At 55.7% G+C, this 25,479-nt stretch overlaps 10 protein-coding genes across 10 annotated transcripts; 6 read left to right on the plus strand and 4 right to left on the minus strand.

The window, feature by feature from the left end:
* Positions 1-139: 139 nt before the first annotated feature.
* Positions 140-2,997, plus strand: J7T54_003968 (Transcriptional activator protein-like protein; the record flags this gene model as incomplete). The annotated part of the gene is made up of 3 exons (XM_051506162.1): positions 140-626; positions 683-1,280; positions 1,344-2,997. 3 exons carry the CDS (start codon positions 140-142, stop codon positions 2,995-2,997), a joined length of 2,739 nt encoding a protein of 912 aa, XP_051362558.1.
* A 249-nt stretch (positions 2,998-3,246) lies between these two features.
* J7T54_003969 (uncharacterized protein) lies at positions 3,247-4,663 on the minus strand (the record flags this gene model as incomplete). Its single annotated transcript, XM_051506163.1, has 5 exons — positions 3,247-3,641; positions 3,700-3,830; positions 3,890-4,349; positions 4,419-4,455; positions 4,517-4,663. 5 exons carry the CDS (start codon positions 4,661-4,663, stop codon positions 3,247-3,249), a joined length of 1,170 nt encoding a protein of 389 aa, XP_051362559.1.
* A 1,733-nt stretch (positions 4,664-6,396) lies between these two features.
* J7T54_003970 (uncharacterized protein) lies at positions 6,397-7,659 on the plus strand (the record flags this gene model as incomplete). The annotated part of the gene is made up of 4 exons (XM_051506164.1): positions 6,397-6,451; positions 6,512-6,705; positions 6,763-6,942; positions 7,099-7,659. The coding sequence occupies 4 exons, from the start codon at positions 6,397-6,399 to the stop codon at positions 7,657-7,659; spliced, it is 990 nt and encodes a 329-aa protein (XP_051362560.1).
* A 394-nt stretch (positions 7,660-8,053) lies between these two features.
* On the plus strand, positions 8,054-8,615 carry J7T54_003971 (uncharacterized protein; the record flags this gene model as incomplete). The annotated part of the gene is made up of 2 exons (XM_051506167.1): positions 8,054-8,359; positions 8,469-8,615. 2 exons carry the CDS (start codon positions 8,054-8,056, stop codon positions 8,613-8,615), a joined length of 453 nt encoding a protein of 150 aa, XP_051362561.1.
* A 443-nt stretch (positions 8,616-9,058) lies between these two features.
* J7T54_003972 (uncharacterized protein) lies at positions 9,059-10,918 on the minus strand (the record flags this gene model as incomplete). Its single annotated transcript, XM_051506168.1, has 2 exons — positions 9,059-10,676; positions 10,743-10,918. The coding sequence occupies 2 exons, from the start codon at positions 10,916-10,918 to the stop codon at positions 9,059-9,061; spliced, it is 1,794 nt and encodes a 597-aa protein (XP_051362562.1).
* Positions 10,919-11,693: 775 nt separating this feature from the next.
* J7T54_003973 (uncharacterized protein) lies at positions 11,694-12,122 on the plus strand (the record flags this gene model as incomplete). Its single annotated transcript, XM_051506169.1, has 1 exon — positions 11,694-12,122. One exon carries the CDS (start codon positions 11,694-11,696, stop codon positions 12,120-12,122), a length of 429 nt encoding a protein of 142 aa, XP_051362563.1.
* A 278-nt stretch (positions 12,123-12,400) lies between these two features.
* On the minus strand, positions 12,401-17,884 carry J7T54_003974 (Phospholipase D1-like protein; the record flags this gene model as incomplete). Its single annotated transcript, XM_051506170.1, has 1 exon — positions 12,401-17,884. One exon carries the CDS (start codon positions 17,882-17,884, stop codon positions 12,401-12,403), a length of 5,484 nt encoding a protein of 1,827 aa, XP_051362564.1.
* Positions 17,885-19,575: 1,691 nt separating this feature from the next.
* Positions 19,576-21,427, plus strand: J7T54_003975 (uncharacterized protein; the record flags this gene model as incomplete). The annotated part of the gene is made up of 3 exons (XM_051506171.1): positions 19,576-19,610; positions 19,674-21,363; positions 21,416-21,427. The coding sequence occupies 3 exons, from the start codon at positions 19,576-19,578 to the stop codon at positions 21,425-21,427; spliced, it is 1,737 nt and encodes a 578-aa protein (XP_051362565.1).
* A 602-nt stretch (positions 21,428-22,029) lies between these two features.
* J7T54_003976 (uncharacterized protein) lies at positions 22,030-22,886 on the minus strand (the record flags this gene model as incomplete). The annotated part of the gene is made up of 5 exons (XM_051506172.1): positions 22,030-22,094; positions 22,145-22,405; positions 22,453-22,582; positions 22,697-22,709; positions 22,870-22,886. The coding sequence occupies 5 exons, from the start codon at positions 22,884-22,886 to the stop codon at positions 22,030-22,032; spliced, it is 486 nt and encodes a 161-aa protein (XP_051362566.1).
* Positions 22,887-23,404: 518 nt separating this feature from the next.
* On the plus strand, positions 23,405-23,970 carry J7T54_003977 (U4/U6 small nuclear ribonucleoprotein SNU13; the record flags this gene model as incomplete). The annotated part of the gene is made up of 4 exons (XM_051506173.1): positions 23,405-23,420; positions 23,504-23,649; positions 23,707-23,734; positions 23,786-23,970. 4 exons carry the CDS (start codon positions 23,405-23,407, stop codon positions 23,968-23,970), a joined length of 375 nt encoding a protein of 124 aa, XP_051362567.1.
* Positions 23,971-25,479: the final 1,509 nt, after the last annotated feature.

Raw genomic sequence — 25,479 nt, forward strand, 5'->3', positions numbered from 1 at the left:
TCAAACCCCGGCCCCCAAGGCCCCCCGCAGTCAGCAGCGATACGCCACGCGACGACGACGGCAACACCAACAACACCCTCAAGAGATCTGATTCCTGGACAAGAGTAATACTACTCTGCGCCGAGCCAGTCTGCCCATCATGCCAGGCATTCTGCCTATGAAGGTCATCAAGGTGGGGCAGAGCGCACAGAGCCGTATTGCACAGGCATGCGACCGATGTCGCTCCAAAAAGATCCGCTGCGACGGCGTGCGGCCGACCTGCACACAATGCGCCAGCGTCGGCTTCGAGTGCCGCACGAGCGACAAACTGAGCCGGCGGGCCTTTCCACGAGGGTACACAGAGTCGCTGGAGGAGCGCGTGCGGGCGCTCGAGACCGAGGTCAGGGAGCTCAAGGACCTGCTGGACGAGAAGGATGAGAAGATTGACATGCTGAGCAAAATGCATGGCAACAGGCGGCGACTCTCGAATACATCACACTCGTCGGTCCCAGGGCTGACACCGGACCGCGCCTTGCCCCTGCCATTGAAGGAGGACACGTTTAGGGTGCAGGCCTCGCCTTTACTGCTGGGCGTGGAAAACTCGGACTCGTACTTGATGGGTCACTCAAGTGGCAGAGCTTTCATCGGTACGACAAACCACACATTTCACACAGTTAGTCCTATCATACTGATCTCTTGACAGAGTTGTTCAAACGTAAAGTCGCGGAGACGGGCAAGACCTGCTCTGACTTCAACCCGGAGGCATTCTTGCATATACAAGGCACGCAGCCTTTGCTCGTCGACACGGAAGAGTGTCCACCAGGGGCTCCCCCACGGCTCTTCTCGGATCGGTCTGTCAATGTCTTCTTCCAGGAATGGGCGCCTCTCTTCCCGATCCTGCACAAGCCGACGTTCCTACGTCTCTACGAGGAGTTCATCGCGGACCCGACCAAAATCAAGAATGGTTACAAGACGGCACAGCTCTACCTCGTATTCAGCATTGCAGGACTCTCGGACTCGATGCCCGACCTCGCCCAGGTAGCAGCCTGCGAGAGGGAGTGGACACAGGCGCTGGAGCTGCTCTCGATGGAGAACACCATGAACGCACTGCAATGTCTGACCCTGGCGCTTCTCTACTGCATCATGCGGGCCGACTACAAGAGGATACAGCACTACAAGGGTATCGCGGTCAGTCTTTCACATAGACTCGGTCTGCATCAGAGTCAGAAGCGGTACTCCTTTGGTGCGTTGACCATTGAAACGCGCAAAAAGGTGTTCTGGACGTTGTATACTCTCGACTGGTAAGTGTGGCCCTATTGCCCTTTGCCCAATACTCGCGCGCTTGTCAGCTAACAAAAGGCCAGCTTCACGGCAGCTACGCTCGGACTGCCCAAACTTCTCAGGGACGACGACATCCAGGCCGAGTATCCCACCGACGCTGACGACGAGTACGTGACCGAGAAGGGCTTCCAGCCAAGCCTCCCCGGCGAGTCTACCCGCATCTCGAGTGCACTGGCTCTGTTCAGAGCCGCTCGCATTCTCGCTCGCGTGTTGGAGAAGAACTACTCAGCCGCGCCGTCCCACGAGCTGTCCTTGCAGCAGATGGAAGCCATGGACGTCGACTTGGACATGTGGTACGACGAGCTGCCCAGCCACCTGCGCCTCAACTTTGTGCAAGACAAGCCGTCAACGGACGTGACGGGGAGTCGGTCTCCTCTGCTGGCGTTGGCGTACTACTTTATCCGCATTCTGATCTATCGCCCTGCGGTAGGTTCGACGCTCGGCCACAAGGCGGCGCCGGCGTTACTCGCCATCAGCAATGCGAGCAAGCACATTGTGCAGATTGTGCAACTGTTGGAGGAGCGCAACATGATCTTCTCCTTCTGCCTCAACAAGCACGACCTTTTGCTCGTGTGCGGCATGACGTTGCTGTACCAGGCAATTGACCTGAAGCGCGAGAGCAAGCTTATCCGCGACAACGAGAGGCTCGTCAACGGCGTGCTCAAGATTGTGGACAAGGAAAAGGCACCGGGAGCTTGGGACCTGAGGCGCATCGCGAGCCGACTCGTCAACGTCGAGCCATCTGGCACAGCTATGCCGCCTCCATCGCGAGGATCGCCAGCCACCACCACCACCACCACTACAAGTTCGAGAAAGACATCGCCAGCCCTGACGCAGGGTCGCCGCAAGTCTTCGTCTTCACAGCCGCCCGCCACGCAGAGCACAGACGCTGCTGCTCCTGCTCCTGGTCGTGCTGCTGCTTCGGCCACGGAAACCGACTTGCTCCAGCAACAACAACGGATGCGCCGCATGACGATGCCTCAACTCGAAGAGTCGCGGCCCAGGTTCCGTCGCAGCCCGTCACGCCAGTCATTCGATAGCGTCACGCCCAACACATCCCTGCGCGATTCATCGTACCCGCCGGCACTCAAGCGATCCAGCTCGCGCTCGCATACCAACCTCGACTACCTGTCTTTGAGCAATACACCGAGCCAGTCTCGTCAACCCTCGCCCCCAAGACATACAATGCTACCGCCTCCGCCGTCGTCCCACTCGAAATCACATCACCATTTATCCGGCGCCGGTCTCAACGCCGCGACACCAGTCAACGCAGCAGATTGGGAGGTCCTGCTCGGCAGCCTCGACGGTGGGCTGAACAATGTGTACGACGCCATCTACGGGGGACGGGGCTTCCCCGCCGCCGACGCTGTGCCACCGCAACACTCAGTCGCCGCGACGGCGACGACGGCGACGGACTGGTCGCCGGATTCCTGGGACCTGGGCACGTTTAGCCTCGGGGGGGACTTTGCCGCGCCGCCGCAGAGTCTGAGCGGCGACAGCCTGAGTTCAAGCGAGGATATTGCGCCGTCGGAGCTGGGCCTGAGCAGTGGTGGTGGCGGTGGCCCTGTGGATGTGTGTGGTGGGAATATGCTTCCCGCGACGACGGGCAAGGATGAATTTGCGTTTGATGCGCTTGATGGCTATCTTTTTGGGTTCCCGCTCACAGCAAGCTTCTAGCTGTCACTGGCGAGCGAACGGACGGGACATGATGCTTTGACAGGGGGATATACCTGCTTGATACCACGGTGCGCGATATCCTTTGTTTATGTCTGCGTATTACAGAGTGCGTGGGATTGCTAGAGGCTCAGTACAGTTCTACCGCTATCCTGTTCACCCCATTGCCACCCGTTCGTGATACAGTACTCTTCAGATTAACTATACATGTACTACTGTCTTACCATCTTGTCGGTGCACTTCCATTTCACATCACCTGGACTCGTACGAAATACTCATCTCGTTCTTGACCCGTATGCCGCCGTCCTCGGGCTGTCCGCTGCGAGTCGACGTCTGCCCATCGTCCGGGCCCGCCTCGATGACCGTCCTCGGCCCCGGCCGCGACACGTCTTCGTTGGACCCAGAACTGCCCGTCTCGGCGTCAGCATAACGCATGCCGTTGGAGCTGTAGTTGCGGTCCGCAAAGTTCTTGGTGGAGCTGTCGTCCTCGAGCTCATAGGCGGTCGCCAGCGTGCGGAGCTTGACATTTGTGCCCGTGCCCGTCCGCGTCCGCGCGCCGCCGTTGTTGGTGCTGCTCCGGCCGCCCGAGGCGAGGGCTGAGTTGGGCACGAGGCGTTGGATGACGGGGCGTATCGTAGGGAGGCAGGCTACTAGGCGTTAGTATGATGGACGCTGAACAGGTATGCATGGAGAGGATGGCCTTACCCGAGACAACGGCGAAGTTGACCTCGATGGTCGCTGGAATCATGATGGTGATCATGTCATAGGGCATCTCGGGAGAATGGCTGTCCAAGTGTACCGCCGCGACGAGGAGGACGACGGCTGCCACACAGACACTGAAGCGTCGGTCAGCAGGGAACAAACACATATGTCCCAGCAGGAAAAGGTGACTTACACAGCACCAAACATGAACAGCCCAACCACGCCCAGCTTCTGGCCCGTCCGCAGCTTCAGCTGCCTCACTTGTATGGCGGGCAGCATGAGGATGGCCACGTCAATCAGCAGATGGGTGAGCGTGGTGCCAAAGAAGAACTTGGAGTTGTCGATATCGCACCGCGCATTCTTGACCGACGGGTCCCAGAAGGCCTGCGGGGGCACGCAGTGAAAGATGGTCATGAACGTGCGGATGATGACCCAGATGAGGGACACGACGGCGAGGACCTGGATGGGCAGGCGGATGGGTGACGTGCTGAAGAGGCGCCAGTACATGCCAAGGATGGAGAACTTGGAGCAGAAGAGGGAGAAGGCGTAGAAGAGTTCGATGAGCAGGACGAAGATGGACGACCGCTTGATGGCCTCGTCGGACGACATGTCGAGGGTCGCAATCTCCTGGCCCAGGCCTCCGATGACGGTCCCTGAGGAAGGGGGAGGGATAGTCAGCACACATCCGTCTAGACGCTCGCAAAAAGGGAGCAGGTACTCACATGCGACGATGAGGACTGAAAATCCTACACCCGTGATCTGGGTTGGGTTGGGTCAGCACGGGAGGCACATGGCCGTGGCTCCGAACGTGGATACTCACATAGGCCGCCAGGGCGAACCAATCATCCAGCCAGAGCTTGACCTTGGTCATGTATCTCGCCCAGAACCGGGCCACGGTGAACAGAGTCGCGAACGCCAGCGTCACAGCGACACATACGTTCGCGTCAACGTCCATGGAGCGACGCATGGCGGGCAGGTTGGGCCTTGGCGGGCGTGGAGGGTATAGTACTCCTGTGTGTACTTCTTGTTCAACTACCGCGATAAACGTATGGTGCGATCAGAAGTGATCGATGGATCATACAGGAGAGGAAATCATGGAGAGGAGCAGACCATGGCAGGTAGGGAACGGTCTGGTGTATCTATACATGTCCCGAACCCAGGGACCCGGCGCCGATCTTCTCCTGGGACCCGAACAGATTGAAAATATGTACGTGCGACCCCGTCAACTCGTACGGAGAAGTACGGGGGGCATGAAATGGAGTCTGCATTTGCAATTGGCGGTCGATCGGAGCAGGCCCCTGGGACCTGACTTGAGGTGTTGACAGCTGACAGGTCACAACATGAAGGCACAAGCGGGCCTCACATGTAGATCCCTCTCTGTTAGTCGATGGAATTCCTCTTGCAGCTGGCGCGGGTCAGCCGTCCCAGCCCGGGCGCGCACTCGAGTCAGTCAGTGACATACCGACCGGGGAGGAGAGAGGTATTTCCCCTGTTGTTGGGGTCAGTCCAGTCAGTCGGCAGCCCCCCGAGCCCCATCACGACGACAGCCGTCAGCCTTTCCTGGGTGTGGACCTGGAATGTCTCCCAATAGAACCTCACACGAGACCAAGGTGCCAGCCAGTGTTCGAAATTCATCGTTCGAGTCTGGTCGAGCGCATTGTCGCGACTACGTGCCTGAGGTGTAGACAAGCACGTAGATGGTCATAGCATTGGGGTATGTTCCCTGCGGTGGCTGGACGCTAGAGCAGGGTTGGCTCGGGGTTTTTCTCCAGAAACGAACGAACATGAATCTCATACGTATAGCGACAAGTTGCGCATCTGGAAAAGCCTAAGCTGAATAATTATTAGCTTCATGGCCAGGCGCAAGAAGCGGTCACTGGCATCGCTCAGAGGGCTCCAATCGTCTGTTGATCTGCAGTCGAGTCATGGTAGCCTGTCTAGTGGCGTTGGCCATTATTTCCTGACACTTGAGCTCTCGTTCTCGTAGCGTCCAACCCCATGTCATGTACGGAGTAGTGTACGTCCAATGTGTTGTGAGGCGGGCGCAGCGTACATTCAATGTAGGGGTTGTGTCCAGCTCGCGGCGACTAAAGAGGCAGCCTTTATTAACGTTAATTACTACCGTGGGACTGGTAATCCTCTCGGACAATCTCGTCCGGTCAAAGTTGTGATACGTAAGTACGTAATAGTAGAACAAAAGAAAAGAATTACTTGTGAACATGAATGATGAATGTTACGTCCGGCTCGTCAGTGGTGATGTGGCGTTGAACTTCCTCCTCAGAGGTCCGTCCGCCCACTCCAGTCTGCAGTCATCTACTGTGAATGTAACATGAAGACAGTGGCAACGGAAGAATGCTTTCCTTTTGAGATTTCAAAGCTGCATTGCATTTATTGACACCACACGTTGGAGAACGTGCCTCCTGCTGACGCGGCAAAATCCGAGACCCGGCCCGGCCCCGAGAAAAGGTCAACTCCGCATCGTCGCGCCCCGAATGCCACGAGGTGACTGGTCCCTCAAAACGGCCCAGGGAGTCGTAGACAGTAGACAGTAGACGGCACTGACCACAGCCTGACGAAGGACCAGACTGTCGCAAATCTCTCCCTATCCGAACGCCTCTCGTCCCATCGCTCGAAGCGGTGTAGTCACTCGTGGTGCGCGTACAGTCCTTTCCAGATCGTATTACTACAGACGACCATCAGATGGCGGTCGAATGCAAGCAGCTCCTTCAGAGGGCGCCGCAGCCCATTCCCAAAGGTACTTACTTGACGGACACTCTTGGGTAACAGACATCAGTGGCTGACGGCGCGACCAAAGCACCCTGCCTGAAGGCCCCTGCGCCGGGCAAGGGAACGAGAGTCTCGTGTCCCCAGAACATTGCGCACAGAGGGTATAAAGCGTCCTTCCCGGAGAACACCATGGGCGCTTTCCGCGGTGCTGTAGACGTGGGCGCCCATGCGATTGAGACGGATCTCCATCTGAGCAAAGATGGCGTGGTGGTGCTTTCACATGTGAGACAACGACGACGAACCTGTGCATTGACGAGGAAAACTAACAGTTCGCTCTAGGATGCGACGCTGAAGCGATGCTTTGGGATAGACATGAGGATCAGCGAGTGCAACTGGGACTTCCTCGCCACGTTGCGCACCCTCCGGGACAAGAACGAGGGCATGCCACGGTTGCGCGACCTGCTCGACCTGATGAATCGCCCGGGTATGGAGCGCCTCTGGATCCTCCTGGATGTCAAGGTAAGCAGGCGCACGCCGTCTCTTCCTCCCTGAATGCCCGAGACGAATGCAAAAAAAAAAAAAAAAAAAGCTAAGGAGAAGCAGGTCGACGACGACGCAGACGACTTGCTCCGCGCAGTAGAGAGGACCTTGCGCGAAGCGACCCCAACCCAACAGGAACCCTGGCACCATCGCGTCGTCCTGGGCTTGTGGAATACCGTCTTTCTCAAAGCGGCCCGGCGACATCTGCCCGAGTACCCCATGGTGCACATCTCCTTCTACCTGCCTTACTCACGCCATTTTCTGTCGATACCCAATCTTGGGTTCAACATCTTCCAAAAGGTGCTTGTGGGCAAGGGAGGCAGACGATTCATGCAGGAAGCGCAGGAGAGAGATCGACCCGTCCTGGCCTGGACGGTGAACGAGGAGCGCTGGATGGAGTGGTGCATCGCGCAGAACGAGACCTCGTCGTTGCTAGCACCGGAGCAGACGTCGACGGTGCATGGGAGGATGATTGATGGTGTTATCACGGACGATCCCTTGCTCTTCAGCCAGGTATGCGATCGCTACGAGCAGGCGGGGGCGACGAAGCTGCAAGGATGGGCTCGCACCAGGAGCCATATTGAAATGGCACGGCAGGTCATGGTCGTCAAGTTGTTGGCAATGGGTGTCTTCCTCGTCAGAGTCTGGCAGGGGAAGCTTGACTGGTTTGGCGATCTGGAGGATCATCAGGAGTAACTTGATCCATAAGACCATTGAATAGAGTAATTGTCAGTCCTTGATTTCTAGAAGTATCACTGTAGTCAGCGGAGGTCTTGTGTCTTTTATTTCGTTTCCTACGTATTGCAGGGATATAGACTAGAGTGTGATGCTTACAATGCGGCTGACCTCTGTGGACTTGCACCAGCGATCCACATTGCTAGGACGACAAGGACGACGAGGCTGCTCGCATGATCCTGTGCTACGTATCTTCGTAACGAAAGCGCGGAGCCATGGAGGTGCAGCGAGATGTTTGTATATGAGAGCAATCGCGTCGCCCTGTTGCAACAATAGACCATCACACTCGATCCAACGGCACCTACTCCCGCAAGCACCAGCACCACCCATCTACACCACCAGATCACCAACAGCCATGGCTCTCACAAGCCTAGTCACCACCGCTCTTCTGTGGCCCTTTGGCTTCTCGTCCGCGGCCATCCAAGCGCCAAATCCCCCCATCCTCAGGGAACTAGGCTCTCTCCCGGCGCCAGGTTTCTTCGAGAACATGGCCATCCGCCCCTCCACGTCCTCGGTCCTCGCCACGCGACTCACCGGCGGCCCAGAAGCGTACATTGTCAAGAACCCGGGGTCCTCCGCGCCTGACTTGGACGTCCTCCTCGGCATTGACCAGATCATCCCCGACGAAGCGGCCAGCGCGGGCGGGGAGCGTGTCTACGTTGTCGTCGGCGGCAAAAACCCCACCGGAAGCCCCTTTTGACATGGTCGTCGGCTCCGGCGCCCTGTACACTGTCACATGCCCCCACCTGGGCAATGACGAAAATGTCGAGATCGCGCATCTCGGCTCCCTCTTGGCGGACACTGGCCTCCTGAACGACCTTGGCGCCGTGCCCAGTGGCGTCCTGACCGCCGACTCGGTCCGCAGCCGCGTCTCCTTCTACAACTTGACGGACAACAGCTTCACCGCATCGCCCTGAACGGCAACAAGAAAGGAATCCGACGTCAGGCCGGAACCCGTCTTCAAACGCGTCCAGCATTGCCTCGGCCGTGGACGACTTCAACTTTGACAAGAACGGTGACATCTATGCTGCCACTCACTTTGACCGCACCATTGTGTATAGCGATGCGCAGACGGGGTGAGATGAAGGTTGTGGCCGGTGGGAGCGGAGAATGGGACCTCGCTGGCTGCACGGCTTTGGGGTTCGGAAAGGGTGAGGATGACCAGGGCACCCCCCCGATGCCACAACCACCTCGGCGACACTGGGAAACGAGACGCGGGGCGGGAGGTTCGTCGCGGTCGACTTTTGATTAGTCTAGCCTGGGCGCAGTAAAAGAGACGAGAAGGAGACAAGAGACATCCTGCTGTATAAGTAGCAGTAGCCCGCCCAAGGGCCCCAAGCGCCGGAACCTGCATAACGCCTCAAATATCAATATCAATGTCCAAATCCAGCGACCCGATCACATCATCATCCATGAGCGGCTTGTGAATGGTCGGCACCCCCTTGGCTTCCGTCTGCTGCTCCAACTGAAGCTTCGCCAGGTGGGCGGGCATCGACTTGGTGCCATTATTACTGGGCGTGCTGCCGTTTGTGGGTGTCGCTCCGTTGCTTCCGGCTTTCTGCTCGGCCTTCTCATTGACGTTGTGGATGAACTTGGCCTTTGTCCGCACCCGACGCGACGAGTCGTCCTCCACGATCTCGCCGCGCTCAATCGCCGCCTCGATTTCGCGGATCCGTGCCTTCTCTTTCAGCTGCGCCTTGCGCACCGCCTCGGCGTTGAGCCGGCGGTTCTCCCTGTTGCGCTCGGCGAGACGATCCTGCTCCGTGTGCTGTTGCGTGGTGGTCGACTTGGTGGGCGCCAGGCTCGTCCTAAAGGCCAGTCGCTGGGCACCCATGTTGTCGAGCTGTTCCTGCAGCGCGTCCGCCTTCTCGTCGTCACCCTTCTCCCGCGCCTCCTCCAGCTTCTGCGCCACACGCTGGCGCTCGGCAGGGTCGAAGCGGCGTTTCATCTCCGCTCTACGGTTCAGACGCTGCTTGATCTCCTCATTCGTCCACTTGTGGCTGATGAGATTGTTGATCTCATCCACCTTGTCGGACAGGAACAGCTTGGTCGGCAATGTCAAACCTTCGTTCTGACATGTGACTGTGTACCGGTGCAGCTCGGCATCCGAGAACTTGCCGCTTGACGCGGCGATGAATGGGAATTCCTTGATGGATTTGCCATGCGCTGCGCGGACGTACTGGTCCGTGATAAAGGATCCGCCAGGTCCATTGAGAGCGTATGGCCTGCTCGTCGTGAACCCCTTGATCAGGGCCATGCGGTACTGCTCAATGCCCGTCTCTGGATGCGGTCCTACAGACAGGCGGATGTAACATCCAGTAATGGCGTCCTCGAAGCCAGGCGTGTGGCACACTTGTGAAAATTCATTCCTGCCGAGTCGCACGCGTTCAAAGTCCCTCAGGTCAGGAGGCGGCACGTCACGCGTAGCTTCTGGCTCGGGCGACCGACTCCCCCTCACGAAATCGTCGTCGCTCGCGTCTCGATCTGGCGATCGCGATCTTCTCCTAGGCGAGTACGAGTCCCGTCTTCGCTCTTGATTCTCCTTGCGCTTTTGCTTCTCCAGCCGGGCCCGGCGCAGCGTATCCATCGCAGATTCCCCTTTGCCAACCCGTTGCCTGGTCGTGGTCTTCCGGTCATCCTCGTCCTCGAGCTCTGCAGTGTCGGCGCTTCTCTTCTTGTGCTTTTGCGACTGCTTCCGCTCCTCATTCTCGACCATCTGTCGAAGTAATCGGTTCTGACGTTGTCGATCAATCTCCATCATTCGATCAGCAAGGATTTGTTCGCGCTCGAGCTCAGGCAACGCTTCAATCCGCGCCTTTTCGGAATGGCTGACGTATTTGCCGTCGACAGGATATTTCTCATCCTCGCCGCCAGTTGCTGCGGGTGGTGCGCGCGTTCGCGCAGGAGGCTCCTCATCTGAGTCAGATTCGTCCATGGCAGCCGAGGCCAAAGAATTGGGCGAGCCAGGCTCAGAAAAACTATACAGAGTTGAGTCGCTTGGTCACAATAGACGGTGGGCCCTCGGTCGCCGAGTGGTGACTTACGCCTCGCCTTCATCCTCGGAAGCATCTTGCCGTGACCTGCGTGAAGTCTTCTTTGACGAGGTCGTTTTCAAATCGCGCCGGGGAGTTTCAGATCGGTCGCGACCCTCGCTGATGGAACCCTCGTCTCCGGAGTCGCCACCAGCAAGGTCGAGAAGGTCGTTATCGATATCTGACATTCTGCTGTGACCTAATGTTGGGATTTGTAAAGGGACAATGTAATGGCGTCGAATCCGAAAGTCTATAGGGGCTATACGCGATGTGCACGCTGACGCTTCAAGAGCTGCAAGAAGCGTTGCTGTTCGATCGACGAGGAGGACAAGGAGAAAATCTGAACAGGAGGTTATATTATTGTGCAAGACGTAAATCCTCGTCTCTCAGAAAGTAAGGAGCGAGTCGAAGTAGGCGCGCGCCGGCGCATATCCGGCTTTCGGATAATCTCCCGTCCGGCGCATACTTTCGGCCGAGTGAAATCCGAACATGGCATCGTCATGTCATCCATCTCCAAGTCGAGAATATCAGTCCATGTAATTACGACTACAATTTTCAACAGTTAAAGCACTCGCGTGCTTTCTAGGCTTGACCTACGCCATGTCGCCGACACTCTGTATCGCGAGGTCCATGAGACTCTCGTGCGCGAAAGCGCGCTGTCCCGCAATTGTACGCTGCCTATCGACCGGTAGCACGTCTCCCTCCGAGCAGCCTCCCAAGAAGCTCAAACCTTTGACAAAGGAGCAACGGGAATATCTGTCGTCAGCTGTACGTCTGCCCAGCTCTCTCTCCATTAAATCTATCTCATTGGCTTGATGAGACATAACTACTCGTCCGACCAGGTACTAACCGGAACAGCTTCGTGTCAACCAAGCAGGAGAACTAGCGGCTACTCTCATCTACACTGCGCAGACACCTCCCTTAACGAACAGACATCCGCATCTTCGCCCCTTGATGTCCCACATGTACGAGCAGGAAGCCGCGCATCTAAAGACCTTCAACGCCCTCCTCCACAAACACCGAGTACGACCCACGGCGCTGTATCCCCTGTGGAGCGTCATGGCCACGGGCTTGGGCTGGGGCACGGCCGTCATGGGGCGCGAGGCGGCCATGGCGTGCACGGAAGCCGTAGAGACGGAGATTGGGGGCCATTACAATGCCCAGGTCAGAGAGCTGCTGGAGATGATCGCGACGTGGAAGCAGGAGGGGTACGACGTGGGGAGCGAGGTGGAAGAATTGATCCAGACGCTGAGGAGGATACGGGACGAGGAGCTGGAGCATCTGGACCATGCGGTCGAGCACGACGCCAAGAAGGCTGAGCCGCATTGGCTACTCACCAACGTCATACGGGCTGGCTGCAGAGGGGCCATTTGGGCGAGCGAGCGTGTTTGATGTGAATCGGGGTCATATCTCGCACAAGCGGTGTGTTCATGTATAAATAGATGTACCAATCCCTTTGTAGTACCATATTATCTTTGTACGAAGACTACACAGTGTGAAGGAAATATCGAGCGTGCCCCTGCAAATGCATAGCGAACAATGCCTTGTATTACCTCAAGCAACTCCGTGCCATGCATTTTTGAAACGCCTTGCCAGAAAGGATAAAACCAAGCTTAATCACTGCGGGCCGTCAGTACACATCTCATCTCTCGGCACAATAGCAAGACTCACTAGATAGCCAAAGGAGCGACACCATCGACCTGGTAGCCCCAGTTGCCGTTGGTCTCCTCCGTCGCCAACCAGTTGTACGGAAACTGCACCAGGTGGCCCTGCGTCATGTTCATCAGCACTTCAGCTTCCTGACGTGTGGGCATGTCGTCCAAGGTGAAGCCACGTCGGCTATTCTTAGTGTTGGCTCTTCGCCTGTTCCTCACAGAGCCGACGCGACCGAGGAGGTTTGAGTTGGAACCAGACTCCCGAGACGCGGGTTTCTCGAGAGTGGAAAATGTGGTCCGACGCTCGCGCGCCTTGTTGCTAATCTGTGGCTCCAGAAACTTTGTCTGTCCGTTCTCCATGGCTGGGAATGGAACGTCTCCCTGCGAGTAGACGGGTGAGGACGCCTCGGGTGCACGTTGCTTCTCATTCGCAACTCCTGTTTCGAGAGTCGGCCTGGCCTTCTCGGCCTCGATCGGCGGCTTTTCATTCAGCTCGGCCGTTTCAGGGGCGCTGGGCGTAATGATGTGAGGCATGTGGCCATGAGCTTGCTGATGCTCAGAATTGACACCAGGGGTCTTGTCCGCAATCTTCTCGGGGATCTTGTGAATTTCATTCTCAGCAGCCTGAATGGCAACACCGGGCCCAGGTGCCGCGACGCCAGCTGCACCCGATGTCGAGGGCCCGTGCGCCGCATTCCCTTCACTGTTAACCTCGGCACTCTCGCTCTTTGGTCTGCGTCCCTCCATCATGGCACGGAAGTTCTTGCCATAATTGGTGTACTCTGTATACTCGGCCCAATTGCTGACCTCAGAGTCCGGCATGCAGCGAAAGACCCGGCGGTACAGTGTCGTGTTGTTCACAGCCACGCGGTGCCAGATTTCCTCCATGAAGTCGGTGTCCAAGGGGTCACGCATACAGTCCTTGTCAATGTGCGCTGGCTTGATGTCAGCTGCCATGGGATGGAGAACACCGCTCATCGGGCGTCCAGTCACAGGATCCGTGTGCACAGGCGGGCCGCCAATATCGGTGTCGTCGACGACAGGCAGCGAAGGTAGTAGTGCGGGCCGGGGCAAGCCCAACTGTTCAGTTGTGCGCCGGTTGAATGGGGGCATTGGTGGCAGCGCCTCGCTGCCAGCCTCTGATGGGCCGAGATACCTGTTGTCAGGCATCGGCAGAGTCTGGTGCGCCTGGTTGGGCTGCTGTAGGGAGCCCTTGCCCTCGGTGCCGACGTTGTGAACGAGCACCTCCCGCCCATTAATGATCACAGTATCCCGTCCTTGATCTGCACCGGTCTTCTCAGCCGCCCGCCAGTTGTCCTGTCCATGACCCTGCACATCCATCTGGTGAGTCAGGTTTTCGACACGTGGGTCAACTTCCCGGTCCCTTTCAGAAGACGAATCCGACTCATGCATTGCTTCGGCTTGCTCCATGTCAAGTTCATGGTTGAAGCTTGACGGGCGCTGCGGTGCATGAGGACGCTGCCTCGGTTGGGGCTCAGCAGTGTTTTCAGCGTAAATCTCGTTCATCTCGTTCTCAAAGGTCTCCTTGTCCATCTCATGCTGGCGTTCCTGCGCAAGAATCTCGTCGACGTCCAGTCCAAGGTGTTCCCTCATCAAACGTAAGCGCAGGGTATGAGCAAATCGTCCAACTTGGTAAGGCTGACCACCCATGGTCGACCACATCATGTCGGTATCCCTGACGATGGCGGCACATTCTGAATCGCGGCTACCCAGCATTGACCGCTCATTGATATTGGCTGAACCAATCAAGGCCACCCGGTCATCGACAATGATAGTCTTGGCGTGGATATACAGCTGCTCAGTGACCATGTTGCCACTCGACATGATCCCCCACTGACGGAGCGAGTAGAAGTTGATGTATTCCTCGGGGTCGATACCCTTGGCGCGGAGGCGCTCGAATATGGAATGCTCACCGCGGCAAATACTGCGGTACTGGCACATGAGAATCAATCGTACACTAGTACCTTCCTGCTCGTCGACTGTGTTCTGGAAGCCAGGCATCAACGGGATGATGATGACACATCGCCAGTCCTCGTCATTCTCGTGCGCCCGGATGATTCGGTCGACCAAGGCATCACCGATCCGGTTCGTGATACGTGTGTTGTAGATCTCGGTGCTGGTAATGAAGAACTGGTTCTCCATGTAGACAAAGTGCTCCGAGTCCTCGATCATCTTAATATATGCCGTCTGAATACTGTGCTCCGTCTCTTCTATGCCGAGCGACCAGGTGGTGGCTGAGCGCAAGATCTGAACTTCGCACGTGCCAGTGAGGCCCAGCTCCTCGAGCTCCTCCATCTTGGCTTCGGGTGGGGGCAACAGGAAAGGAAGCGGCCTGGTAGGTTTGCGTCCGCGCCTCAGATAATCCCATCGCTGGACAAAGTGACGCGTCAGGTCACGCGCAGGCTGACCGACTACCTGCATTGAGATATCGTGCCAAGGCATTCTTGGAACAACATGGCGATCGTACATTTCTTCGTAAGGCTCGTTGAGCCTGTAAAAATCCTGCACACGAGGATTCGAGTAGTCCTTGCCGGGGTACAGCTGGCAGTTGTCCGCGTCTCTTGGTTGATCGGTTGCCTCGAAGCCTGTAGGCTTGTCATCTGTAATGGGGTGCTGAGGGCTATCCCAACGACCGAAACACAGATCAATACCACCCACAAAAGCAACATCGTGGTCGACGATGCAGATCTTCTCGTGATGAGCAAAGAAGAACTGGTTCTTTTTGAATTGATTCGGCGATCTCTGCACGAAGATGTTCGGGTGCAAGTTGAGCAGCGAGAACTTTGTGTACTCCGAGTCAATGGGGATTGCGGCCTCGACGTTTCGGTAGATGATGATGAAGATTTTGACGCCTTCACGGGCCTTCTTTTGAAGCAGCCGATCCAACCGCCATTTTTGACTGATACACGCTGGCCGACGCATGTACAGTTCCGGGCTCAGCCACCAGTCGTGGATGTAGATGACATCGCGAGCCATGTTGATGGCCCTCGAAACGTTCCACATGTAGTCGCGGCCATCGACCAGCCATTGCGCATGAACATTCTGCCGCACCGGCGCGAAGCTGTCAAAACGCTTGTTTTGGTACCAGATGGTCTGACGTAGCATCTCGTTGATGGACAGCTCGAAATCTCGCATCATACCTGGGCTGCTTGCCCACAGACGCACCTGGCGTTCTGAAGTCTTCAGAGTCAATGTATGATGCGTGTCTGGTGGCGCCTCCCTGGTCAAGTCCATCACCTTGGGCTTCGTGCCACTAATAGACTTGAGCGCGTTCCGCTTCGACATGATACCAAACTTGTTGTCGACAAGGTACACGTCGTAGATGTTCATGTTCTCGGGTGATTCGACGCAAACAATGTAACTCTGCCGCACCAAGAACCATTTGCTGCTGTGCCGATTAATCATCTTGGCCGGTGTAAGCACTCGGCGGAAATCAAGTCCTTTCGAGGACTGAATGTGAAGGTATCCCTCCTTGCCGTGGTAGCTTCCTTCAGCTGCGAGGCGGACACCCAACGCGGAGAGTTCCAGGAAGCGGCAGAGACGGTTGCTGTCCGCTCGGAACATGAGCCAGCGGATCAGATTGGACAAATACTCTTCCAAAATCCGCCTTTGCTTCTCGACATAGCGCTGGCGAACAACAGCTGGCGGCAGCAGACCGTCTCGGCCCTCGGCGTTGGACATCTCCCCTGGGTCCGTGATGCCTGTTGACCGTCTGTGCATGCCCAGAACATTCAGCCTTGATGGTCTTCGAGCGTTGGCTGGCGTTGGTACTTCGGAATCACTGACTCCCAGCTGGGACCTTTCTTCGGGGATAGGCGTGGCAGCAACAGTATGGCCTGGAGTCGTATCGGTCGCTTCACCAGCCTGGCCTTCATCCAAGCTACTTTCATCCATGTCCCTTTTCCCCCGCGCCGAGCGCATGTAAGGGAAAGCAGCCCAAGGGAATTTGGGCTGCTTCAGACGCGCACCTGTCTCAATGCGACCTGGTTTGTATTTTTCGTTCCTCAACTTCCATTTGTAGCGGAAATGGAGATTGTAGAGGTCTGTCAGCGACCTGGTGATGGTCCAGCTCATGCGACTGGGGCCGCTGCCGTACTCCAACTCGAATTTGAAGTGCCAATGCCTGTCGCTCCTGTCTTCAGTCTCGTCGGGATAGCTGTCGACAACACGGAGTTTCAACTGCTCAAGCAGCACGGGAATACGTTTGTTGCCATGCTCGTCACGTTGGATCATACTGGCGAGCATGAGTGCTGCGGGGGCGCCAGCACGAAGCTCGGCCATGAGCTCGGCAGACTTGTAGTAGTCAAATCGATCCTCCTTCTTCTGACGGAGCAACTTCAGCGTGTTCTTCACTTGCTTCCACTTATGTGCACCGAAGGTAGATGCCCTTTCTGAACCAAAGAGAGGTCGCCTCCCGGCAACGGCGTCCCCGTCTGAAACGCCACCACCGCCTAACGCAGTCGCCCTTCGCGAATGGCCTCTTCGGCGCATCATGGCAAGGGATGAGTCGAGCTCTTCGTTGTCGTCACTTGCGGGACGATTTGCCTGATCTGTCCACGCCGAGCGTTGTGAGCGCCACATTGAAGGACGGGCGCGATGTCGCACCATTTCATCATCAGACATGCCACGATTAGCCACCGCTGCGGTATCAGGCATGCTCGCTCTCCGTCTTAAGAGACGTTTGGACACTTGGAAGATGTCGCCATCGTGATTGGACTGGTTGGGTGTCGAGGGCTCGTTTTTGTCCTCCTTTCTTCGTCGCATGCGTCGCTTCTTCTTCCTCTTGGATGGGCCCACGTCGGGTACATTGAGCTCATCCGCTGTCAGCTCGGCATCAGCATCTGCGTCGTATGTCCCTTCGGCAAGCGAGTCTGGGTCTCTTTGGGTCCTGGTCGCTACCGGTGAATTGGCGAGAGAGTGACCACCAAAATCATGTGGAATGGCTGTAGGCGATTTCGGTGTCTGCGTGCTGCTCGCTCCGCCCGTCATTGCCTTGATCTTGGACATGAAGGAGCCACCTCTGCCTTTCCCGGGGCTGTCGAATTCGTCAAAGGAGTCACGCTGAGAGTGTTGTGTGACTTCCGGAATCTCCGGTCTCGCAAACTGCACACTGCGCCTCGACGCTGTTTCTCCGGCAAGATTCTCGCTGGTGGCTCGGGTTGACGTGTCGCTTTCTCTTCGCTCGTTCGCTGGCATCGGCGGGGGCGCGAGGAGGCTGTCAAGCCGGGGGAGGTCGGCGGGCGGCAATTGCACCTTGTTATGAGGATTCCCTTCGTTCCAATAGTCTCTTGTTTCTGTTGTAAACGCATCCATGTCCGACCTCGAGGATGGTGTCTGGACGATCGGTGCTGGTGGAAGTAGTGTATCGATGCCTCCGGGGATGGTGTGCGTAGATCTTGATTCGAGATTCGGCGTGTCAGACGGTCGCGGTGCCGGTTCCATCGAATAGAGGGCACCGTCCCTCCTTTCGTTTGGCATTGTGTCGGTAAAGTGTTTCTTGGTACTGGTTTAGGAGGTGAGTGAAACGCGCAGAGGTAGCAACAGGGCGTCGTGATCCTCGCAACACAACATGCTGTAATGGCGATCTACAGAACCAGTGCAACATTCAACACCTTGTACGATGCGTGATGGGTTCGTGAGAATGTACCAATGAGTATGTACTGTTCGACTCGAACTGGTTGCTGCGGAAGGGAAAGCGAGCTGAGCTGCTGTTCTAACTTATTAGGAGGCGGACCCGCAGACAAGGGTGTCAATATCGTGAACCCCTAGCAATCTAAATGACGTCGAACGATGCGCAACGCAGATGAGATTTGGAGAAGTCGCTCAGATATAAAGTCGAGGGCCTTTTTTGTTGCCAGAGCCGTGGGCATAAAATGAGGAGCCGGCTGATGTTTCGACTTCTAAGTCAACAGCATAGCCGTCAGATGTTGAGTGTCGAATCCAAGGTGCTGCAGCTCGACACGTGAGGTTGATCACCAAAATCAGGGATCCTCGGCGTCGTGTTAGTGCCAAGTGGTGCCTGCAAGCGCTGGTACGTACCTACCTTGAAGTCAATGTGCGGATGTGCTGCGTGCACACCTGCTTACCCTAATCCCTCCTTTGATTCAGGGGACTAAGCTAGGTCAAATCACCAAGCTATTGATGTGATATTTTGCGCCATTGGTAGACTGCCAGAATACAGCATCTGATATGCTCGTAATGTTACCTTCGGTTCTTGAACTAGTTTGCTGTCGACTGACAGAACCTTGGGATTGATAAAGTACGTAAGACTGATGTGTTCAACATTTACCCAAATCAAGCTTCATTGCATATTAAGCTACCACAACGCACGTAGGAATGAGTAGTTTCGCCACGGTACTTTGAGTATAATACTAATTCGGAAGTACTAGCATAATCACACGTGCAGAATACGTAGCACTAAGATACCTCTACCATTCCAGTCAGCGGTCAAGGAGGCCGGACTCGGGAAACAACACAGCGTCAGTATGAATGGCCATAGCAGTGATACAGAAGTTTGAACACGCAGACTCGAGGAACGAATACGGTCTTGGGCCAACGCCACATCAGCCCTCACAATTGAGCGCAAGAACATGGAAAAAGGATTGATACCTACGTACTAAACCATCCATACATTCATTGTCATCATTGATGAATCATAATTAAAAGCGAAACGCAGCACCCGCACTCCACCACCCAGCGGGCTTCTAAACGAGACCTGCAGCTGATGCCAAGGCGCCGATGCGAGAGATGCAATTAAAAACCGGACCAGGGAAATCGAGGAAAGGGGCCGCAGCGGTCCAATCCCGCGTCGCGGACGAAAAAAGTTGCCCTACCCCGAAGACGCGCCACATCGCGTCGGTGATGCTTGTGATACCCTATCACTGGCCACATTCCAACGCTAACCCTCAAGTTGGGCGGCGAATCTGCCCCAGCCTTTCTACCATTGCTCGTGCTGGCGCATGTTGTTGTCTGCAATAATCAATTACCCAATGTTGATCTAGATCGAGCGGCGAGACTCCACAACGCACCTTTCGTGTAGCGTCTAGCTGCCGAATCCCTTCCCAGATCTGGTGGCACAGCATCACTTCCTTCCCCCCCTTTCCCATCTTTGGACACGCCTGGATCAGGTATATTAAGAAGGCGACAACCTCGCCTGCACCGTTCCCATCATGACAGGTCGCTACTCTCTCCGACAGACGCCCAAGTGAGTAATGGGCTACGAATACGAAGACATCTCCTATGCGCATTGCTGATTCAGACTTGGTAGGAAGAAGGAGCACTTTGATGGCATGGTAGAGACACCCACAGCAACACGACGATCTACGCGCCGACAGTCATCTGTACCTCGCGGTCAGTCAGAAGAGGCCGAGAACAGCGCTGCACAAGAGAAACCTGCGCGGAACACACGTCGACGAACCGCCAAGTTCACCGAGAACATGGATTCAGACAACGAGGCCACCACCGTCAAGCCTACGGCTGCCGCCGCTCGCACCAATGGCAACTCGAATGGCCACGCCAATGGCAAAACCAATGGTCACGCCTATGGCAACGGTGCCTCGTCCACCCAGTCGACCACCACCACCAAGGGTGTCCCAACCGACGTGCACATTGTGGACGGCTGGAGACCCGGCCAGGACCCCAAGGTCGACTACTCTGGCGAGTTCGAATTCGGTGGCTCGCTCGGTACACTGGCCATGATGATCTTCTTCCCCATCCTCATGTGGTACATGTGGGTGGGTGCCACGTACTACGACGGCAAATTCCCTTCTCGCTCAGAGGGCCAGACTTGGCTCGAGTTCGGCGCTGAGCTTGTCGCACTCTGCTATGAGGGGGCCTTTCCGCACGCCAAGGCCTGGATCTGGTACTGGAGCTACCTCGTCTTCGAGGGAGCCTGCTACTGCCTCCTCCCTGGCGTGACTGGCTACGGAAAGCCGCTGCCCCACGAGGGCGGCAAGCAGCTGCCTTACTTCTGCAACGCCTACATCAGCCTGTACACCACCTTGGTCATTCTTGCCACTCTGCATTTCTCCGGCGCATGGCCTCTGTACAACGCTATTGACCACTTTGGCCCTCTCCTGTCGGTTGCTATCATCAGCGGCTTCATTGTCAGCTTTGTCGCCTACTTCTCCGCCCTATGGCGTGGCAAGCAGCACCGCATGACCGGCTACCCTATCTATGACTTCTTCATGGGCGCCGAGCTGAACCCTCGCATGTTCGGCATCCTCGACTTCAAGATGTTCTTCGAGGTTCGCATGCCCTGGTACATCCTCCTCATCCTCTCCCTCGGCGCCGCTGCTCGCCAGTACGATCAGTACGGCTACGTCTCTGGCGAAGTCTGGTTTGTTGTCATGGCACACTTCTTGTACGCCAACGCCTGCGCCAAAGGCGAGGAACTCATCATCACCACCTGGGATATGTACTACGAGAAGTGGGGATTCATGCTCATCTTCTGGAACCTGGCTGGTGTTCCTCTTTCCTACTGCCACTGCACAATCTACCTTGCCAACCACGATCCCGCCGAGTATCGCTGGAACCGCTATGCACTGGTTGCCTTCTATGCTGCCTACCTCTTCTGGTACTGGGTCTGGGACTCGTGCAACAGCCAGAAGAACCGCTTCCGTGCCATGGAGCGTGGCAAGGTCGTCTGGCGCAGGACCTTCCCTCAGGTTCCCTGGCAGACGGTCAAGAACCCAAAGACCATCCAGACGCCCCAGGGTACCATCCTTGTGGATGGCTGGTATGGTCTTGCGCGCAAGATCCACTACACCGCCGACATCTGGTTCTCCATGTCCTGGGGTCTTATTACGGGGTTCAACAGCCCCTTCCCATGGTTCTACCCCGTCTTCTTCTGCTGCATGATTGCTCACCGCGCCGCGCGTGACATTCATCGTTGCAGGACCAAGTATGGTGATGCCTGGTTGGAATACGAGAGGCGGGTGCCCTACCTGTTCATCCCTGTGAGTTGCGCTTCCGACCTCGCCATGATCACTCACTGACTGACTTTCACAGTACGTGATTTAAAATCAAATATGTAATATCGACATTCATTCTGGCATATCCATATGTATATACTTCCACGGGAAATTTTTTCTTATCTCCCTACAGATTATGGTGGTAATGGGTGGAACGGCGAGATGAATCAAAAGTAGAGACGGCTCATGTATGCATACGGTTGGTTACATTTCCAGTTCAAATAATTCTACACAGCATACGCACTTGCGATACTCCGTACCAGTAATGAAAGGCCGAAACAGTCAGATAGGGGCTGCATACTAGGCAAACATGGCAATGTAATACTACAAAGCCGGCGAACTACAATACTCCTCGTTTCGGTCTATGATGAAATGCCACTTCCACTATCGCGAGGTTACAAAATGCGCGTTGACTAGTATACATTTCGAACTTCCCATGCTAGTACGTGATCTGCACAAAGGGCACTTCGACGTGCTCCCACAACCCATCACTAGCTCCCCCACTCCCCTGCTTTAGTCGAACGTGGTTCTGTCGACTGCTTGTCAATGCTCGCATGCCGGGACCGACGTGTTCGCGCGTAGACTGAACGACCGATGGCGAGATCACTCGACATTGGTCGTGTCCCGGTAATCGTGGGTTCGGTCGCCCATTTAGCATGAGACCTCTGCCGATGCCTTTGAGTTCATCAGAAGAGCCACAATGAGGCCGTAGAGACCTGGAATGTCAGCGAAATACCCGAGGCAAAGTAGCAGAGTTTCAACTTACCCAGGACTTCAGCGAAAATGAGAATCAGAATCATGCCAACAAAGAGACGGGGCTGCTGGGCAGTTCCTCGCACACCAGCGTCACCGACAATACCGATGGCAAAGCCAGCAGCCAGACCGGCCAGACCGACAGACAGACCCGCACCAAACTGGATGAAACCGGTGTACAGGGGGAGATCCTGCTTCAGACCATCGGAGATAAGGACAGAGACGACGAGACCGTAGATACCAATGATACCAGCCATAATGACGGGAACAATGTCTACAAAGTATCAGTATGGAAACGGCATGCGGGCGGCAAAGACGCACTCTTCACGATAAGGTCAGGGCGAAGGACACCCATTGCGGCAATACCGACACCCGACTTGGCAGTGCCGTACGAGGCACCCAGGCAGGTGAAGACAATGGCGCAGGTGCAGCCCATGGCACCAAAGAAGGGCTATGGTATGTTAGCAATGTTGTTCAATGCTGGCGCGGTTGCTCGTTGTCGTCGAGTCAGATCTCCTGCGAGCAGGTGACGTCGGCAGGCGGCTCGGGGCGGAGTGAAACTCACGGCGTAGACGGGGCTGCAGACACAATCGCGTTAGCCAAACTAGTCGTCATGAGGGATTCTAAAGACTGTTGCGCAGCTAGAGGCAAGCTTCGAAGATGATGCAGTCCTGGGTGATGGATGCGTTGCCCCTAGCTCGATGACGCTGGTAGTAAGGAGGCGGCGCGCTGACGTACCAGTACTCGGAAGGCATCGCGGCGGTATTGGAATAGTCGAACAGGGTAATAAAAGCCGGTAAGATATTGGTGAAAGTATGAAACTTTGCGAAATTGCTGATCGCGAGGGCGCGGTGGAAGAGTAGCTGTGATGAGAGCTGTTCGATGCCCGTAGTCTAGCGAGGTTTGCTTGTTCAGGTCACAGTCGGAGGTTGGCGCTCTGGTTGGCGGAAGGTTTTGCTGGCAGTGTGGCTGGAGGGAGGAAGGGGCGCACGTTACCTACACGTAGGACCGGAGGGCGGACCAACGTCCAGCCGAGACATTACCGAACAAGGTTTGGCTCGGGGTCGGCCAGTCAGAAACCACCCCACATTTCAAAAAAGTTCGGATACGAATTTCTTCTGGATATTGGCCTCTTGCCAGCGTCCACGAAACCCTGTCCCTTCAACTTCACATCCTGCTCATCACCACTCGAGGCGAGCCAACGCAAGGAACCTTGAGGCTATCAATCACCGACTTCGATATTTTCCCGATTGAAATACTACCAACCACCGCAATGGCTGAATCTGCTGGTACGTCGAAATCTCCATGGGCACGCAGGAATTCGCATCGCGACTCGGCTGGTGTACAGTACTCTTACTGACAATTTTGCCAGCTTGGCCCATGGCCGACAAGAAGCTCGAGCAGGAGCTCTTGGATCTTGTCCAGTCTGCGACCCACGCTCGTCAACTGAAGAAGGGCGCCAACGAGGCCACCAAGACCCTGAACCGTGGTGTCTCCGAACTCGTCGTGCTCGCTGCTGTATGTTCTGGGTCAACCTTGCATGGCTGAACTATATTAACGGAATTTTTGCGATAGGACACTTCGCCTTTGGCCATTCTCCTGCGTCAGTTCCCTCCTTCAAGCCCCAGTAATCAAGCATTCTGACTCTCCGCAGATATCCCTCTTCTCGCTGAGGACAAGAACGTGCCCTACGTCTACGTCAAGCACAAGACCCAGCTCGGCCGCGCCTGCGGCGTCAGCCGCCCTGTTATCGCTGCCAGCATCACCAGCAACGACGCCAGTGAGCTGGCCGGTCAGATCCGTGCCATGCGCGACAAGGTCGAGCGTCTCGCCATCTAGAGAATTCACACTTGCCGCGATGGCGGGCGTCTTTGCGACCAAGATGCGGAAGGGCGTATTGTGGTGTTACATAGGACTTGGATGAAACCCGGCTTATTGATTAGTGTGGGCAACAGTTGGAATACTGTTGCGCACCCTAGCACTACGAATCGAGAAATTTCGAAGAACTGCGCATGTTGAATCATCATTGTGGTGCTGTGATTTTCGAATGGGGCTCTTTTCTTTGGATCTATCAACGACGCCAGTTAAATGTGTCGGTACAGCAAGTCTGTCTTATCTGGAAAAGTCGATGCTGCGTGGTAGAATATCTGGACGCCCCAGTAAGCGCCCGATGACGTTACTCCAATAAATCACCACGCTAGAATAAATAAGTAGCCAAGCACCTCCAGAAACATGGATCTCATCATCTTCTTATTCCTAGGTTCCCTACGGGTTTCCGGTACCCTGCCCTCTTTCCAGTGTATCTGATATATCTTATTGCGTCCTGCTCAGCTGGGGAAAGTTTCGAGAATATAAACGTTGCCTGATGCGACGTTACGATCCGACTTAGATTCAAGCATCATGCCAGGCCTCGCGCGCAAAGTGCTAATATGTGCTGCGATTGACGGGCTTATAATTCAGCCACTGTCTTCAAAAGGTCAAAGGCCATTTCAGCCTCTAAGGATCGCATACGGCGATGGTAGCGTATCGCCTGCGTCGCGAGAGCAAACGGTGGAGGACTCAGACCATGACGAATCCACCTTCGAAGCCTTTGGGGTTATAGGTGAGTAGAAGCTTAATCTTTGACCGGGAGCCATGCTCAATGTTACTTTAGGTTTGATTACCGTCTCAAAGTTGAGCTATCTCATTAGCATCACACGTCGCCAGCAAGTGGCCCAACTGTTTGGCACACCAATCTATGTAGTCACCGAGGTTGCCATTACGCCTTGCTCGTCAAAGTCAGCAGCCCAGGAAGCCATCCGGAAAGCAAATCGACATCTTGAACAATGTACAGCACCAAATTCAGCCAGCAACGACGGAGATACGAGCGATGATGAGCTGGAGTTCCGAAACAGTTTTGCAGATGAGGTAGATGATGTCGCCGTGGCCGGAGAGGCTGCCAAGACTGTCACACCAAGGAGTAGTATCGCAGAAGATGTCATCCATAGGAGAGGCAGCTATGGGAGATTTGCGTCCAGTTGGTTCAGTCGGAGTGGATGGACACAGGATCAGCAAAAGGCACTGGGGATCAGCAACTCGCCTACACTGTCCGCTACAGAGCCTCCTGGAGAAAAAAACCAGGGCGCAGTGACAGCGCAAGACACGACTTCCAATGATCAAGCGGCATCTCAGGCTGAGACCTCGACCTTGCTGCCCAAGTTATTGCGCACGGTCCAAATTCTCTTTGGTTCATCGAGGAGCTTCTACTTCTCATACGATCTCGACATTACGCACAACATGCAAAAGGGCGCTGGGAGCCCCGACAGAGATGCACCATTGTATGAGAAGGTGGACAACAAGTTCTTCTGG

The sequence above is a fragment of the Emericellopsis cladophorae genome, assembly GCF_022114955.1.
Source record: "Emericellopsis cladophorae strain MUM 19.33 chromosome Unknown NODE_19_length_326966_cov_119_582185, whole genome shotgun sequence".
Taxonomy (NCBI): domain Eukaryota; kingdom Fungi; phylum Ascomycota; class Sordariomycetes; order Hypocreales; family Bionectriaceae; genus Emericellopsis; species Emericellopsis cladophorae.